Source organism: Siphateles boraxobius, unplaced genomic scaffold (genome assembly GCF_051911475.1).
Source record: "Siphateles boraxobius isolate OS27281-9 unplaced genomic scaffold, OSU_SipBor_1 3, whole genome shotgun sequence".
NCBI classification, from domain to species: Eukaryota; Metazoa; Chordata; class Actinopteri; order Cypriniformes; family Leuciscidae; genus Siphateles; species Siphateles boraxobius.
In genome coordinates this window covers 4,470,220-4,485,172 of record NW_027508919.1, presented here as the reverse complement: position 1 = coordinate 4,485,172, position 14,953 = coordinate 4,470,220, and the positions used below count along the sequence as shown (strand labels likewise).

Sequence of the window (14,953 nt, the reverse complement as noted above, 5' to 3'; positions counted from 1 at the left end):
CAGGTCAAGCCACTTTTGAACCAGAAACAGCGGCAGAAGCGCCTGACCTGGGCTACAGAGAAGCAGCACTGGACTGTTGCTCAGTGGTCCAAAGTACTTTTTTCGGATGAAAGCAAATTTTGCATGTCATTCGGAAATCAAGGTGCCAGAGTCTGGAGGAAGACTGGGGAGAAGGAAATGCCAAAATGCCTGAAGTCCAGTGCTGCTTCTCTGTAGCCCAGGTCAGGCGCTTCTGCCGCTGTTTCTGGTTCAAAAGTGGCTTGACCTGGGGAATGCGGCACCTGTAGCCCATTTCCTGCACACGCCTGTGCACGGTGGCTCTGGATGTTTCTACTCCAGACTCAGTCCACTGCTTCCGCAGGTCCCCCAAGGTCTGGAATCGGTCCTTCTCCACAATCTTCCTCAGGGTCCGGGCACCTCTTCTCGTTGTGCAGCGTTTTTTGCCACACTTTTTCCTTCCCACAGACTTCCCACTGAGGTGCCTTGATACAGCACTCTGGGAACAGCCTATTTGTTCAGAAATTTCTTTCTGTGTCTTACCCTCTTGCTTGAGGGTGTCAATGACGGCCTTCTGGACAGCAGTCAGGTCTGCAGTCTTACCCATGATTGCGGTTTTGAGTAATGAAACAGGCTGGGAGTTTTTAAAAGCCTCAGGAATCTTTTGCAGGGGTTTAGAGTTAATTAGTTGATTCAGGTGATTAGGTTAATAGCTCGTTTAGAGATGCTAATTTTTTGAGATAGGAATTTTGGGTTTTCATGAGCTGTATGCCAAAATCATCAGTATTAAAACAATAAAAGACCTGAAATATTTCAGTTGGTGTGCAATGAATCTAAAATATATGAAAGTTTAATTTTTATCATTACATTATGGAAAATAATGAACTTTATCACAATATGCTAATTATTTGAGAGGGACCTGTATACAAATCACTAAGTAATTACTTAAAGAAACAGTGTCTAATTTCTGCACATTAGCAGTGTCAAGCAGAACCGCAAAAATAATGACTGAAATAAAGACAATTAAGAAAAAAAAAAAACATTAGTTTCTAGACATTTCTAGATTTGTTGCATATCACTTGCTCATTTTCCTCCAGATTTGGCGATGGGTACACCATCATTCTGAGGGTTGCGGGGCCAGATCCTGACCTGCAGCCGGTGATGAAGTTCATTGAAAGCGAGCTGCCGGGCAGCACACTGAAAGAGAAACACAGAAACATGCTACAGTACCAGCTTCCCTCCTCCCTCACCTCCCTCTCTCACATCTTCAGCATTCTCGCCAAGAACAAAGAATTTCTCAGGATAGAGGACTACTCTGTGTCCCAGACCACTCTGGACCAGGTGAGACGGCATTTCCAACCAATAAATATGACAGGCACATTTTGTGTATGTAGTGCAGTGAAGTTAAAAGACAGTCAACGGTTAACACATGGCATTCACAACACATTTCACTTGAAGATGGAAAGAGAATATTTAGCAGTAAATAATATAGGGGAGTTGGATTGTGAAAAGTGTGTTATGACATTATTGGTGCAGTCAATGTGTGCTGCCTGATATAATATTTTTTGACAGAAAAGTAAAGAATTACATTTTGATTAAAAATAAACTTTACAGTAAGATACACAGACTTTATTTATAAAGTCAATCATGTTTTTGTCGTTAAAGAGGTAATATTATGCTCTTCTAGAAATTCTTAAATATTGTTTTTTCAAGGCACTAGAATAAGTTTTCATGCTTGGTTCTAAAAAAAGGGTTTCTGCATTTTATATGTAGGTACATTTAAGACTTTTTAAAGACCTTTTAAGACCAAGTAAAAAGAAATTTAAGAATATACATTGAAGGGAACTCAATACGTCAACGTGATCTCTAAATGTAAATGTCAAGGGAGAAAAACACTGTAGCAACACTTCCTACAGATATCTAAAAAGTGTAATTCATTTTACAATTTTTTTTAATCGCTCTGCCCCCAACCACCAGAATACAGAAATAACTGTTACCTTCTGCAAAAAAAGGGATGTTGTTCCTTGTGATGTTTTCCAGTGCAAATGTCTAAAGATTCTTAAATAAAAATGTCTTGTTTTCTGTGAAATTGATAAAAAAAAGAAGTGAGTTTATGATTAAAACAAGAACAAATATCTGCCAGTGGGCTCAAAAAAATTAACTAAATTCAAAGGGAAGTTTTCATAACTTTCAAATTAACACAGATATTTGTTCTTGTTTAGTCATAAACTCACATAGTTGTATACATTTTCAAGACTTTATTTTCCATTTGCATCTCAAGTAAATGCATCTTGATTGAAAGATGTTTAAATATTTGTATTGGAAAACAGAATCTGTTTTTTTGCAATGCATGTAACATTTAATGCCATGACTTCATGAATTTAATACTTTCTGCCCTGATTTAAGACCTTTAAGACTCGCAGAAACACTGAAAAACATATTTTGTTACATATTTGACATTGTTGCAGCTCCTCTCCTTCCAGTCTGTCAGTAACGCTCTGTTTAGTTCCGCTCTATAAAGCCCCTCCTTCTGAAAAGCACAGAAGAGCGTGTTTCGTAAATGGCATGCCTCTTACCATAACCGCAAGTTTCAGCACACTACTATCGCAACTCATCCAGACCTTCCCCCTTTATTTTTCCTTATGCCTTGGGCATGAATTATTTAAATATTGTGACGTGTATGTTCAATCAATCAATCAATCAATCAATCAATCAATCATTTCAGGGAGTTCAGAAACAGTGCTTACTGATCTAGAAAATATCATTTGGAACGACATTTCATGACTTTTTCATGCTCAAACAGCAACATTACACACTAAAGAAAGTTGAAAATGTAAAAAAACATAATAGGTCCTCTTTAAATACTATGAACTAGTATAGTATAATAGTCTCATGATGTGATTACTCAGTACTCTTCTCCTCAATATACAGGTATTTGTTAACTTTGCCAAGGACCAAAGTGACGACCACTCGGACAGCTCCATTCGTCGTAAAGAGACAGGGGTCAACATGGCCCTTCTGAGCCCTCTGTCTACTAAAGAGAACGTGGAGAAACCAATAGAAAGCTTTGTCTGAGCCGGAGTCTCTCTTTACACCACATGCTAACTGGAGCCAGTGGATTCCACATGTTTCACAATGTTTTTGTGGCCTTTGAGCTGCAGTCTGCTGTTCTGACCACGGTCTGAAGATAAACGTCTTCACCGGTCAGCTGAGAGGCAGACACTGCAGACGAGACACTCAATGCAAGTCAATGCAAAAGAAATTGAAAAGACTTCTCTCGTGTTTCCAACCGTGTCAGTCACAGTGTTAAGCTTGAAGCCATAATTTCTGGTATAGACTGCATGGACTGCATTTTCCGCAGTCGTTGACAGAGATTAATTTTCATTGTCTGAGATAATAGGGGCGGGCAGATGAAAAAATGCCAATGATTAATAATTCAGGGTCAGTGTCTTTGTACTTTTTTTCTTAAGACTAGAAGACTGGGAATCACATTCTGAAGAATCGTAATTGTTTGCGTGGCCAAAGGCTGAACTGCAAAACTGCAAATTGTACAATGTTAAAATGATTTTGTTTTTAATATGTCTATTTATAAACAAGCAATTGTTTTAGATGTTTAAAAAAGGGGCATTATTTTATAAGCTGTTCTATCCAAGAGTGCCTCACGTTATCTTGTAATATAAGAATCTTTGTGCATGGACAAAACAAGGTGATTGATTTTGTAGTTTTTTTTTTAAATAAAATAAAGTTTATACAAGTAAGCTTTAAAGTTACACTATGTAACAAATACCTCAGAGTCGTATGAACAACTTCGAAGGAAATCAATATGAAAATCCCGATCATGTGCCTTCTTTAGTAAAAGGGCATTTGAGGTGTCCTTCATTGGATCTCTGGCCATTAAATACAGAATTCCACAAACACAATTTCCAGCTGTATTACATAGCCGTTCAGTACAGTAAGGGTGGACTATCCATGCATTCAGTTCGGATTGTTAAATCAGTATTTTGGATCTCACTGGAATAGGTGATAGCGATTTTCGCCTTTCATCCAAGCACTTTATTTGCTATGTTAATTAAAAAAATTTATATAATGCCAATGTGTTGAGATCTTTGCACTGGATTTTCCACAGACAATGTTTTTGCTATTTTTCATTTACTGTTTAGTTTTGATTTGGGTTCTCTCAAAATAATAGAACTAAAAAACAAAAAGGAAAAAAGTCTTAGTACCACAGTGATGTTCCTCATTTAATACCCGTTTACATTTCAAATTTATGGCTGTGGAATGTCTGTTACTTGCCTTGTTCATTCACTGTATTTACACAATAAAAAATGACAATCTACAACCCTTATATTTGTTTGATCTGTGACGTCAATTCAATGTATGAATTATTTTCAGTGTCAATCTATTTCAAATTTAACAAAAAGAACCACCATACATGTTATCACTATATCTAATCTATGCAAAATGCAACATAACATTGCTGAATTTAAAATGTTTTTTATTGCCATGGAAGAATTTATTGTAGAAAAGAAATGACATGGATGATTAAAGTCTTTTTATTCTTAATGTGATGCAAAGTATAATTTTGACCCACTATCATTATTTGATCATCTGTAAAAACTTTCAAGGAACTTGCTACAATTAAATCTGTTTATCAGGCCACTTATTTAATTTGCTGCATAAATTAAATCTCATTCCACATGTACCCGATTGTGGATTCAAACCTCGAGGCCATGTTATTTCATTGGTGAGAAGGTACAGGGGAACATGAGTTTGTTCTTCTGTGACACCAGGTACGCTGTACTCTCCCTTACTGGAGAAAAAAATACACAAGTAAAAAAGAAATGTAATTTTAAAAATGCAAACATTAAAACATAAAAGACCCAGAATTCTCTCATAATCACAGTACAATATTGTCTGCTGTAATAAGTTGTAAGATGTACCTGCCGCCACTACTCTGGCATCTCCATGAGCTTTTTGGCGCACTGCTGCACGCTGATCTGCACTCTCATACCACCATAAGACATGCACTGCGCATTGGAAAGAAATATCAGAATATACTGTATATACAAAAAGCAGTTTGAAAACAGATTTACTAAACCACAATCCCATAAAAGCGTTGATGGGAGTGGAAAGTTCTGCAGGTGATTTCCTGACAGTGCGCACATTAAAGAACACAGACGCTGTCAGATCAATTCCAAAATGACCCACACGGTCTATAAAGATCAGCGCATATACGCGTAAGGTTGCAAACAAGCACATCCGATGATAATCAGGTGCGGGTGATCTAATAACAACACAGGCACAAAGTGGCTTAAGACTTGTTTTTGGGGGGCATTAAATAATGCCGCAGGTAAATACCAGTAAATTGACTAGCACAAACTTTAGTAAATCAAGTTACATGATTCATTTAAATACTCTCCTCCCATAATTTTTGCATCTGAAAGGGAAACTTCTACAAATGCATATGCAATAAGCTCAGCATCAAAAATAAACCTTGTCCACGTCTTTTCATAGATAATTTTTCAACAGCGTGTCTTTAGTAAATACTGAGAGTAGTTTTTTTAACGCCAAAAGAGGGTTTTGGTGGTGCAAGCTGCTCTTTACTAATTCTAATCGAGTCTTCAGAGTCACATGATCCTTCAGAAATCATTCTTACATGCTGATTTCTTTTTTATTCTTTGATGAATAGAAAGTTCAAAAGAAGAGCATTTATTTGAAATCTAAACAACATTCTCAATGTCTTTACTGTCACTTTTGATCAATGCATCATTGCTAAATAGAAAGCAAGTTTTTCAGAAAAACAGGTACTGACCCCAAACTATTGAATGCTAGTGTATTTTTAAATTACAGGTTGTAACTCAAAAAACATATCATAATGATATGACATGGTAATTGTTTATGACAAACATAATTGCTTTCTTGCCTAACTCACCTTGATTGAGCGGTCCAAATTCAGAGTGAAACACCCCAACTGAGTGGGCATATCCTGATCCCGTGTGGGTGCCCACTGCTGCCTGAAACGCTTTACCCCACACCGCCGGACCGCCCGGCTTCATCTGGAAGGTGGCTAACTCGAAAACTCCTTCAGAAAACAATACATTTTTAAAAAAGCTGTTCAGATAAGTATGCCTGGAGTATTTGAAATCTTTATATCTTCTTTTGTTAACAATGTAGGCATATTTGTAATGACAGAAGGGGGAATATTTAGGAAACCATTATGATTGGAGTTCCAATCGAATCAATACGTTTTTAATAATTTTTATTTTCTTTCTATTGGTGAGCCTTTAAAAATCGATGCATGACATGTTAATGCACATAGTTCACACCTCCATCTTTGGGTGGCTTCTGAATCTTGCTCCAGGGTACGAGGTACGTCACCTCATTATCCTGAGTGCTCAGCATGGGCATCGCTTTAGAGATGTACTGCTCAATCCAGCTGGGGTCCTGAGCCAGGGCTGCCCGCACAGATGCACGCTGGGCATAGCTGTCTAAACAACATTATAGCAAAGAAAGAAAAGAAGGGTTTGTTGTGGAGTTGTATGTGGAGCAGCACTATGCCTTTAGATATTTTAAATAAAATATACACAAAACATCTTTGGGTCAAAACAGTAAACAAAAAATCATATAAGGAGAAAAACAGGATGTCCCGGCTACACCTGGAAACCCTTAGAAGTAGAGTCAGTGTCCTTTGGTCAGGATTTTCAATTATTTGTTGCAGATTAAGAGTCAGATTGTTTTATTTAGTGCCTGTCAGCATCCAAGGCTATTTTCATGGCAAAAATTCAATTACAAAAAATACAAATATCATATAAATACATTAAAAACAAAACAGACAAAAACAGCAAGTCATTTTATACAAGATTTTTTAAAAAGTGAGGTAACTTCATAAAAAAGCATTCTACTTGTATTAAGTCCAGGACAATCTAATAAAATATGTTTAACAGTTAGGGGAATCTTGCAAAACATGCATATAAGTTGGGTCTTCACCTTTAAGCAAAAAAGCATGGGTCAAACTTGAATGACCTATACAACATCTGGTGATTTCCATTACACGAGAGTAGATGTTAAAACTTCATGCTGATTTGTACTCGGCTTTCGCCAAGATAATCACCAACTAAGACGTAGCTTTACAGTAACCTATGCTTCTCCATCCATTTACGCTCCTTTCCATCTGGTGACGTGAATCTTCTGTCTGGTGTTAATACAGTGTATTGCGCGTCAGCACACACAACGGCTGCAACCACAGTGCGGTCCCCCATAACAACCCTCTGGATTGAGCGGAGTAGGGAACATCTCTAGGGTCTTCAAGTGGGCACCTTCCGTCCTCAGTGTTTCGTCGACTAGCCCACGACACCTCAAGAGGGCTCGACAGTGACTCTGGCGTCCCAGAGTCACCCCCCTCCGTCCCCCACTCAACTCAGCCCAGCTTACTGACCTCTACTTCCCTCTTGCTGCTGAGACCTAACCACAATCTCACAATCTCTCCGCAACCCAACCATACGCGCCAACCCGTTTGACTAAGGCTGTCGAGCCCCACTGGTGCGTTAATATGCAGTTTCAGTGGCAACGGTTCCGTATGGCATACCACCTACCGCAAAACACAATATCTGCCCAACCACCCGTCATTCACGCAATATACACAGGAACGTAATAACTGTAAATACTATACAACCTATACAAATAAACCAACAGTTGCTGAGACCTACCCACAATCTCACAATCTCTCCGCAACCCAACCATACGCGCCAACCCGTTTGACTAAGGCTGTCGAGCCCCACTGGTGCGTTAATATGCAGTTTCAGTGGCAACGGTTCCGTATAGCATACCACCTACCACAAAACACAATATCTGCCCAACCACCCGTCATTCACGCAATATATACAGGAACGACTGTATATGACTGTAAATACTATACAACCTATACAAATAAACCAACAGTTGCTGCTGAGACCTAACCACAATCTCACAATCTCTCCGCAACCCAACCATACGCGCTAACCCGTTTGACTAAGGCTGTCGAGCCCCACTGGTGCGTTAATATGCAGTTTCAGTGGCAACGGTTCCGTATGGCATACCACCTACCGCAAAACACAATATCTGCCCAACCACCCGTCATTCACGCAATATACACAGGAACGTAATGACTGTAAATACTATACAACCTATACAAATAAACCAACAGACCTTTCAAGTTTTCAAGAATTCTACGAAACCGTAGCATGGCGGCCTGTACACAGCCAGCTAGAATCTTTTCGTCTCAACCACAGCCAGTTGCTGCTCCTTTCTGCTGCTTCAGATAAGTTCTTTACTGTACGACGCAACTCTTGGCCACTGAATCCGACGTCTCTGAGGAACCGGGTTGTAGAGTGTGCCACAAAACCACGACAACCCACTTCCACTGGATAAACCTGGACTCTCCATCCTCGCTGTTCTGCTTCAGTGGCCAGATGAGCATACCGCAGTTTCTTCCTCTCATATGCCTCATCTACCGCATCCTCCCATGGCACTGTTAACTCTATCAGTTGAACAATGTGTGCTGATCCAGACCACAAAACAATATCTGGTCGTAGGTTAGTGGTGGCAATCTCAGGTGGAAAAATAAGCCGTTGATCAAGATCAACCAGCATCTTCCAGTCCCTAGCAGCTTCCAGTTGTCCTGGGCGAGAATTGGTGTTAGCACCTTTTCTTGGTGGTTGCTCGCCTGGGCGGAGGAATATTGTCTTCTGCGTGTAATGTTTTGCTAGAACAGTCGGCAATTTATTGGTCATACTACACTTGCCTTCCAATGCTAAAGCCAAACATCGCAATACTTGGTCATGGCGCCAAGTAAACCGACCCTGGCTAAGAGCCATCTTACATCCTGTCAAAATGTGCCTTAATGTGGCAGGTGATGAACACAAAGGACAAGATGGATCCTCTCCTACCCAGAGGTTTAGGTTCTGCGGTGATGGGAGAACATCATATGTTGACCTAATAAGGAAACTGATCTTACTCTCTTCCATTGACCAAAGGTCTTGCCAGCCCATTTTGCGTTGTTCCACACTCTCCCATCTCATCCACTCTCCCTGCTTGGCCTGGGAAATGGCCTTTATACATCTCATCCTCTCCTCCTGCTTTCGCACCTCGTTGACTACCAGCTTCCTCCTTTGGGCTGGGCCTGCCTTGTGCCATTTAGGAGGAGCTAAACTGAGCCCAAAACCCCCTCTTCCATGCTGTACCTGTCCCACGATATCCCCAATTTGAAGGTCAGCCTTTGCCTCTACTACAGATTTCTTTGCTGACCACTTTCTACCAGTTTTTACCACAGGGGCTGTCTCCCTTACACATTTGTCACGTGACTCTGCTAAAGTCATTTCCAGTCTGACCTTGGCACACTTATACTCCTCGGTTAAAGCAGAGACTGGCAGCTGCAATACTCCTTTACTATAAAGTCCCACTCTGCTGAGGCAGCGTGGAACTCCCAACCATTTCCTGATGTATGAACTTATTAACGCTTCCAGCTTATCCACTGTTGTCAAAGAAACCTCATACACAGTCAGTGGCCACAGCAACCTTGGCAGTAGACCAAACTGAAAGCACCAGAGTTTCAGTTTGCCTGGTAGAGCACAGCTGTTTATGCTCTTCAACCCTTCCACTGCTTGCTGTCTAACTTCTCCCACTCGAACTGTGTCCTTTAGATCCCCATCGTACCATCTCCCTAGACTCTTCACTGGCTTCTGAGAAACTGTTGGTATTGCCTCACCATTAATGAAGAATGTTTTATCTACTACCTTGCCTTTAATTATGGAGATGCTCCTTGATTTAGAGGGCTTAAATTGCATTCATGCCCATTCAATATTATCTGTTAACTTCCCCAATAACCGATTAGTGCAGGCTACCGTTGTAGTCATGGTTGTCATGTCATCCATGTATGCTCTGATTGGTGGTAGTCGCATCCCAGAAGCCAAGCGCTCTCCTCCTACTACCCATTTTGATGCCCTAATGATTACTTCCATTGCCATGGTAAAAGCCAGTGGAGAAATGGTGCATCCTGCCATTATTCCAACCTCTAAGCATTGCCATGTAGTGCTGAATTCTGGAGTTGAGAAACTAAATTGCAAATCTCCATAATAGGCTTTCACTAAATTTGTTATCGACATCGGTACCCTGAAAAAATCAAATGATGCCCAAAGAAGCTCATGTGGCACTGAACCATATGCATTAGCCAAATCCAGGAATGTCACGTGGAGCTCCTTCCTCTCCTTTTTAGCTGATTGAATTCGTTGCCAGATAACACTGATGTGTTCTAAGCATCCTGAGAATCCTGGAATGCCCGCTTTTTGAACTGAAGTGTCAATGAAGCCATTCTTTAATAGGTAGGTTGACAATCTCTGAGCAATAATGCTGAAGAAAATCTTTCCTTCGACGTTTAATAGTGAAATAGGGCGAAACTGACTGATGCTTGTAGCATCTTTTTCTTTGGGTATAAAGACTCCTCCTGCTCTGCGCCATGCTCTAGGTACAACCTGCTTTTCCCAAGCCACTTTTATCAATTTCCACAGAATTCGTAGAACTCCTGAAGCACTCTTGTACACTCTGTACGGAACTCCATTAGGCCCTGGAGATGATGAAGCCCTTGCCTTTCTCACAACCTGCTCTATCTCTCTCCACTTAGGTGCACAGACCTCCATTTGGTATTCTGGTGGATTGACAGGCGGTATGTCTGACGGAATAGACATAGGCTTATGCCTTTTTGCATCTGTATGTGTTTCCTCCAAATATCTCTCTAGCTCAACCCTAGATGCTTTTAAAGTGCCATTCTTCTCACTGGTGAATAACTTCTTTGCGAATTTGAATGGATCTTTATAGAAATTAGCCCTCGCACGCTCCTTTTTGTAGCGTTTCCGTAGGCGCTCAGCTCTGCGTAATGTTGCAAGCTTATCTTTTATGGCCCTTTGTAAGAGATTGAGTCCCTCCTTCTGACTTTGTTCCGCTCTTTTCCATTGCTTCCTCAGCTGTCTCCTTTCTCTAACTAACCCTTCAATTTTCTGCTGCCGTCTAGACAATCCAGGAGTAGTTTGTACTTTTTCCTTCCTTTTTTCCACACCAAACCTCTCACTTCCATATGCGTAAATGATGTCCCCAAATTTATCCAGCTTCTTTTCAACTGTACCAGTTAATCTTTCTAATGCAAAGCATAGATCTGTGTTTACCGTGTCCCATGCAGTTTTGAAGACCACTTGATCAAGTCTAGTTTTAAGATAAAAAGTCTGTTTGTAATTTCCGGATGAGTTTCATATTATTCTTGCGTTTTGTTGCATTTTACTTACTTATTAGTCTTATAAAGATTTTAAAGTGTAGATTGGACATTAAGAATTCGGTAGTCTTTCTCACCATACTTCCAAATGTGTAAAACCTGATTGAGACCCCCATATTCCACACTCCAGTATCCGACGAGCTCTGAGTGGGCTGTACGCAGGTGGATCTTCTCATTCGTCAGTTTGAGGAAGGCAGCGTTGAGATGCGGCTGGATGTAATATGTGCGGAACTCATAGAAGTCTCCGTGCTGCTGCTGCGGTCCGGTGGAGATCGATGCCCTGGGCTGCTCGGCAAATGTAAAACAAACTGCTGGTGACATCATGTGGTCATTATTGGAACTGTTCAGCTTATAACTCATATTCTACGTCTACACTTGTCTGATTCTATATGATTTCATAAAACGGACTCATTTGAGAAATGGCAGCTTCAAGCCTCCTGTTTTTTCAATTTCAATTTACTGAGGTTCAAGTCATTTTTAGGCACATCCCCCCATCCAAACATATCAGCACATTTTAAAAACCTTGAAACTTGTTTAATCAAGTTGTTGTGTGCACATCCCACCTTCTGGCAGGTGCAGGACAAAAAGGACCACTGAATTGAAAAGATTATAATGGAGTAAGTAGCAGTGTTGCGGACATTATGATCTTTTCAAAAACCTTGAAACTGCCATGTCAATCATGTCAAAGATAAACTGTACAAATGTTTATGTTCTAAAAGTTCAGACCAGCCGATTCCCACTTAAGCACAAAGATCAAACCCTATACCCCTAAGTCCATACGTCCCAAATACTGTATATTCTTTGACAAGACAACTCTACACTTAAAGTGAAATTGACAATAATGGCATGTTAAAAACTAAAAAGATATATACACTGTGTATAAATATAGAAGGGTAAAAAGGTCTGAATGGGAAATGTGTTTTGTTTTGGTTTTGACATTTAAACATGAAATATTGTATGTAAACTGCTAAAATATTTAAGAAGATTTTGCACTTTTAATTTACTTTTAAGACAGTAAATCAAATAGCAAAATTATGTGAACCCCTTTGCACAAAAGGTCAGATTTTCTTCATTTTCACAAGATGCTCTTTGGAGTTTATCCAGCTGAAGTGCTACTGTCATTAACTCTGCAAGGATGATATACAAAATAACAGTCAGAAAACTATTATTTTGAAATGAAAAAGTCATATTTGATACATCAGGCTTTTATAATTTATATTATAGTGACATAGGAGATTATGGAGCTCATTCTCGAGGAGGAAAAAAAAAACTCGATTTTATTCAGAGGCTCAAACTGAGCAAAACTATGCAATTTGATGCAGTTGCTAATATTAATATGGCCAAAAAGTAAAAATAAATTCTGATAGATTGTAATGTAAATCAATGAGATCTTTATAACAGTATAGCAGACTACTTACATTAAATGCATATAAATATCAGTTGTCACTATATTCCCAAATAATATGTCTTAGTAGGGTGATATTTAAATGCTTAGTTTTATGATCAAAGCTCTGTAGTTTATATTGTGGGGGGCAAAACAATGATGGTTGGGAGATGTACCTAAATAAATGTTCCTCAAAGGCCTGATGTATCATAATTGATACTAGAAAGAAAGCTATACCTAAAGTTAGGCTACTTTATAACACTCAGTAAAGATTTCACAGCAAAAAGACACATGTAGCACAGCCTGAAGGGGGGCATTTTAGAATCATATAATCCTAGAATGAAACTATATTTAGAATTACATAGACGAAAAATGTTCATTTAAAGTTAGGCTTATAATGCAATTCGTTAATGTTTATAATGCATTTTCACCTGTAGTCAGACTTTTGGACCCCACATATGCATGAAGAACATGGGCCTTCTAGTTTCTATTTGCATTATTAAACTTTTTTGTAGTGATTTCATGCTTTTGTAATTCCTGACACTGCCAAGTCCTGAACTATATAACAGTGGAGTTAGGCTACATGATCAGTTGATTGACAATGGGGGCGTCCTCTGACGCACTTTCAAAATCAAAAACTGGCGTTGTCTTTTAACTCCATTCAAAAGTCACAAAGATTCAATATCATTAGATTTGTAAACCTACATTGATGAACGTTACGTTTCCCACTGTGTCCTAAATAAAACTTGTGAATTTGTTTATTAAACTCACCGTAGGTCGGTTTTTCACAGTGAGACAGTGTTTTGCTGCGTGACGTGACGCGTTCCGGAAAATACCGCGTAATTGTATCATTTTTCTCGTCGTGAATCTGGAACTGTACCTTCAGCTTGACTGACGTGCCAGATCAGACGTGCAGCCCTGAACGAAGTTCACTCAGAGCCAGTAGTACGGAAGCCGAAATGTATCGTTCAAGTTAGCTGCATGGAAGCATGCGTTCATCATTTGTATTAATTAGTAACATTTAAAACTTTACACACACACACACACACACATATATATATATATATATATATATATATATATATATATATATATATATATATATATATATATATATATATATATATATATATATATATATATATATATATATATATATATAATGGTTAGATATGTTTTCAACCTTTGTAACCATTTGAATAGTTTAGATATGAAGCTCACCTGCACATGCTATGCTTTCTTGTATAATTGTAGCCTACTATGTGTACTACTTTAAAATGTATTATTGACATGGTCTGAATGAATTTAAACTAAATAGGTTTTATAGAATAAAGTGATATATGTCATTTTTTAACAACAAAAAATGACATATATCACTTTATTCTATAAAACCTATTTAGTTTAAATTCATTCAGACCATGTCAATAATACATATTATGTTATGTTTTGTTATCTTAAACCCCCAAAATGTCAGATGTGCAACATGTCTGAACAAATGAACAAACTAAGAAAACTATTTAAAATTGTGTCAAAATGATAAAAAAATAAATAAAAACTAAATAGTATAATTTTAGGTTTGAAACATTTCTGTTAACCACATTTTAATAAATATCAGTAGTTCTAAAGCTGTTGAGACAATTAAAAACTTTTGTCCAGCACTTTGTATATTCACAACTGTCAGGGTGGCACAACTTCAAACATGGCTCTTTTATTGTGAATAGACAAGTTAATAACAGTAAATATGATAATGCATTATCATCCAGAGGAGCTCAACTGATCCTTGTGGCAGAGTGAAAAGGTTTGTAGGCCTTTATCTCTCTCAAATACTGGTAAAAATGCTTATTTTTGTGTGGGTATAGGTTTGGTACACTTTCCATGTCATGTGGTACAACTACAGTATATATGCATACAACTATTTGGTTGTACCACCTGACATAAAAACAGTCAACAAACGTTGAATTCAAAAGTCTCTTCAGGCCCATATTCCCTACTGCATTATGTAGTTACTTATTACATTACATAACTATTGTTAACGGCATTCCATGTTTAGTGGAATTCCATTTATTTGGGGCCAATAAACAGGGACACACCTCCCAGAGCTGTTTTGAGGGATATTATACAGGCCAATGCATTTTGGATTGTGCTCAGCAATTTTTGGACAGACTGGAATGTTTATCCCTTAATAAAGAGAGAGACAATAGAGAGGCTCTGTTCTCACTGGTGTTGACGCGGGATAGTGGGGCGGATGGCCGTCAAAATATCAGCACCTCTCCTCC

At 38.8% G+C, this 14,953-nt stretch overlaps 2 protein-coding genes across 3 annotated transcripts in view; one reads left to right on the top strand and one right to left on the bottom strand.

The window, feature by feature from the left end:
• Positions 1-4,342, top strand: part of abca1b (ATP-binding cassette, sub-family A (ABC1), member 1B) — a 46,087-nt gene extending 41,745 nt beyond the window's left edge. For both annotated transcript variants that reach the window (XM_077247508.1, XM_077247507.1), the window contains 2 exons: positions 1,095-1,338; positions 2,929-4,342. In XM_077247508.1, the coding sequence (XP_077103623.1) occupies positions 1,095-1,338; positions 2,929-3,072 (388 nt within the window). In that variant the 3' untranslated portion in view covers positions 3,073-4,342. The remainder of the gene's footprint in view (positions 1-1,094; positions 1,339-2,928) is intronic.
• Positions 4,343-4,475: 133 nt separating this feature from the next.
• On the bottom strand, positions 4,476-13,640 carry nipsnap3a (nipsnap homolog 3A (C. elegans)). Its single transcript, XM_077247509.1, has 6 exons — positions 13,449-13,640; positions 11,371-11,578; positions 6,324-6,485; positions 5,930-6,079; positions 4,938-5,024; positions 4,476-4,807 (listed from the first exon to the last, which is right to left on the bottom strand). Exons 1-6 carry the CDS (start codon positions 13,527-13,529, stop codon positions 4,731-4,733), a joined length of 765 nt encoding a protein of 254 aa, XP_077103624.1. The 5' UTR covers positions 13,530-13,640; the 3' UTR covers positions 4,476-4,730.
• Positions 13,641-14,953: the final 1,313 nt, after the last annotated feature.

What these genes read in the sequence shown, in the direction of transcription:
- nipsnap3a (XM_077247509.1), bottom strand. Translation starts at nt 13,529, where the DNA reads ATGATACAATTACGCGGTATTTTCCGGAACGCGTCACGTCACGCAGCA. An exon ending in CTGTGAAAAACCGACCTACG is followed by an intron (nt 11,579 to 13,448) that starts GTGAGTTTAATA and finishes TTTGCCGAGCAG; the next exon opens with CCCAGGGCATCGATCTCCAC. An exon ending in TGCCAGAGTAGTGGCGGCAG is followed by an intron (nt 4,808 to 4,937) that starts GTACATCTTACA and finishes TTTTTTCTCCAG; the next exon opens with TAAGGGAGAGTACAGCGTAC.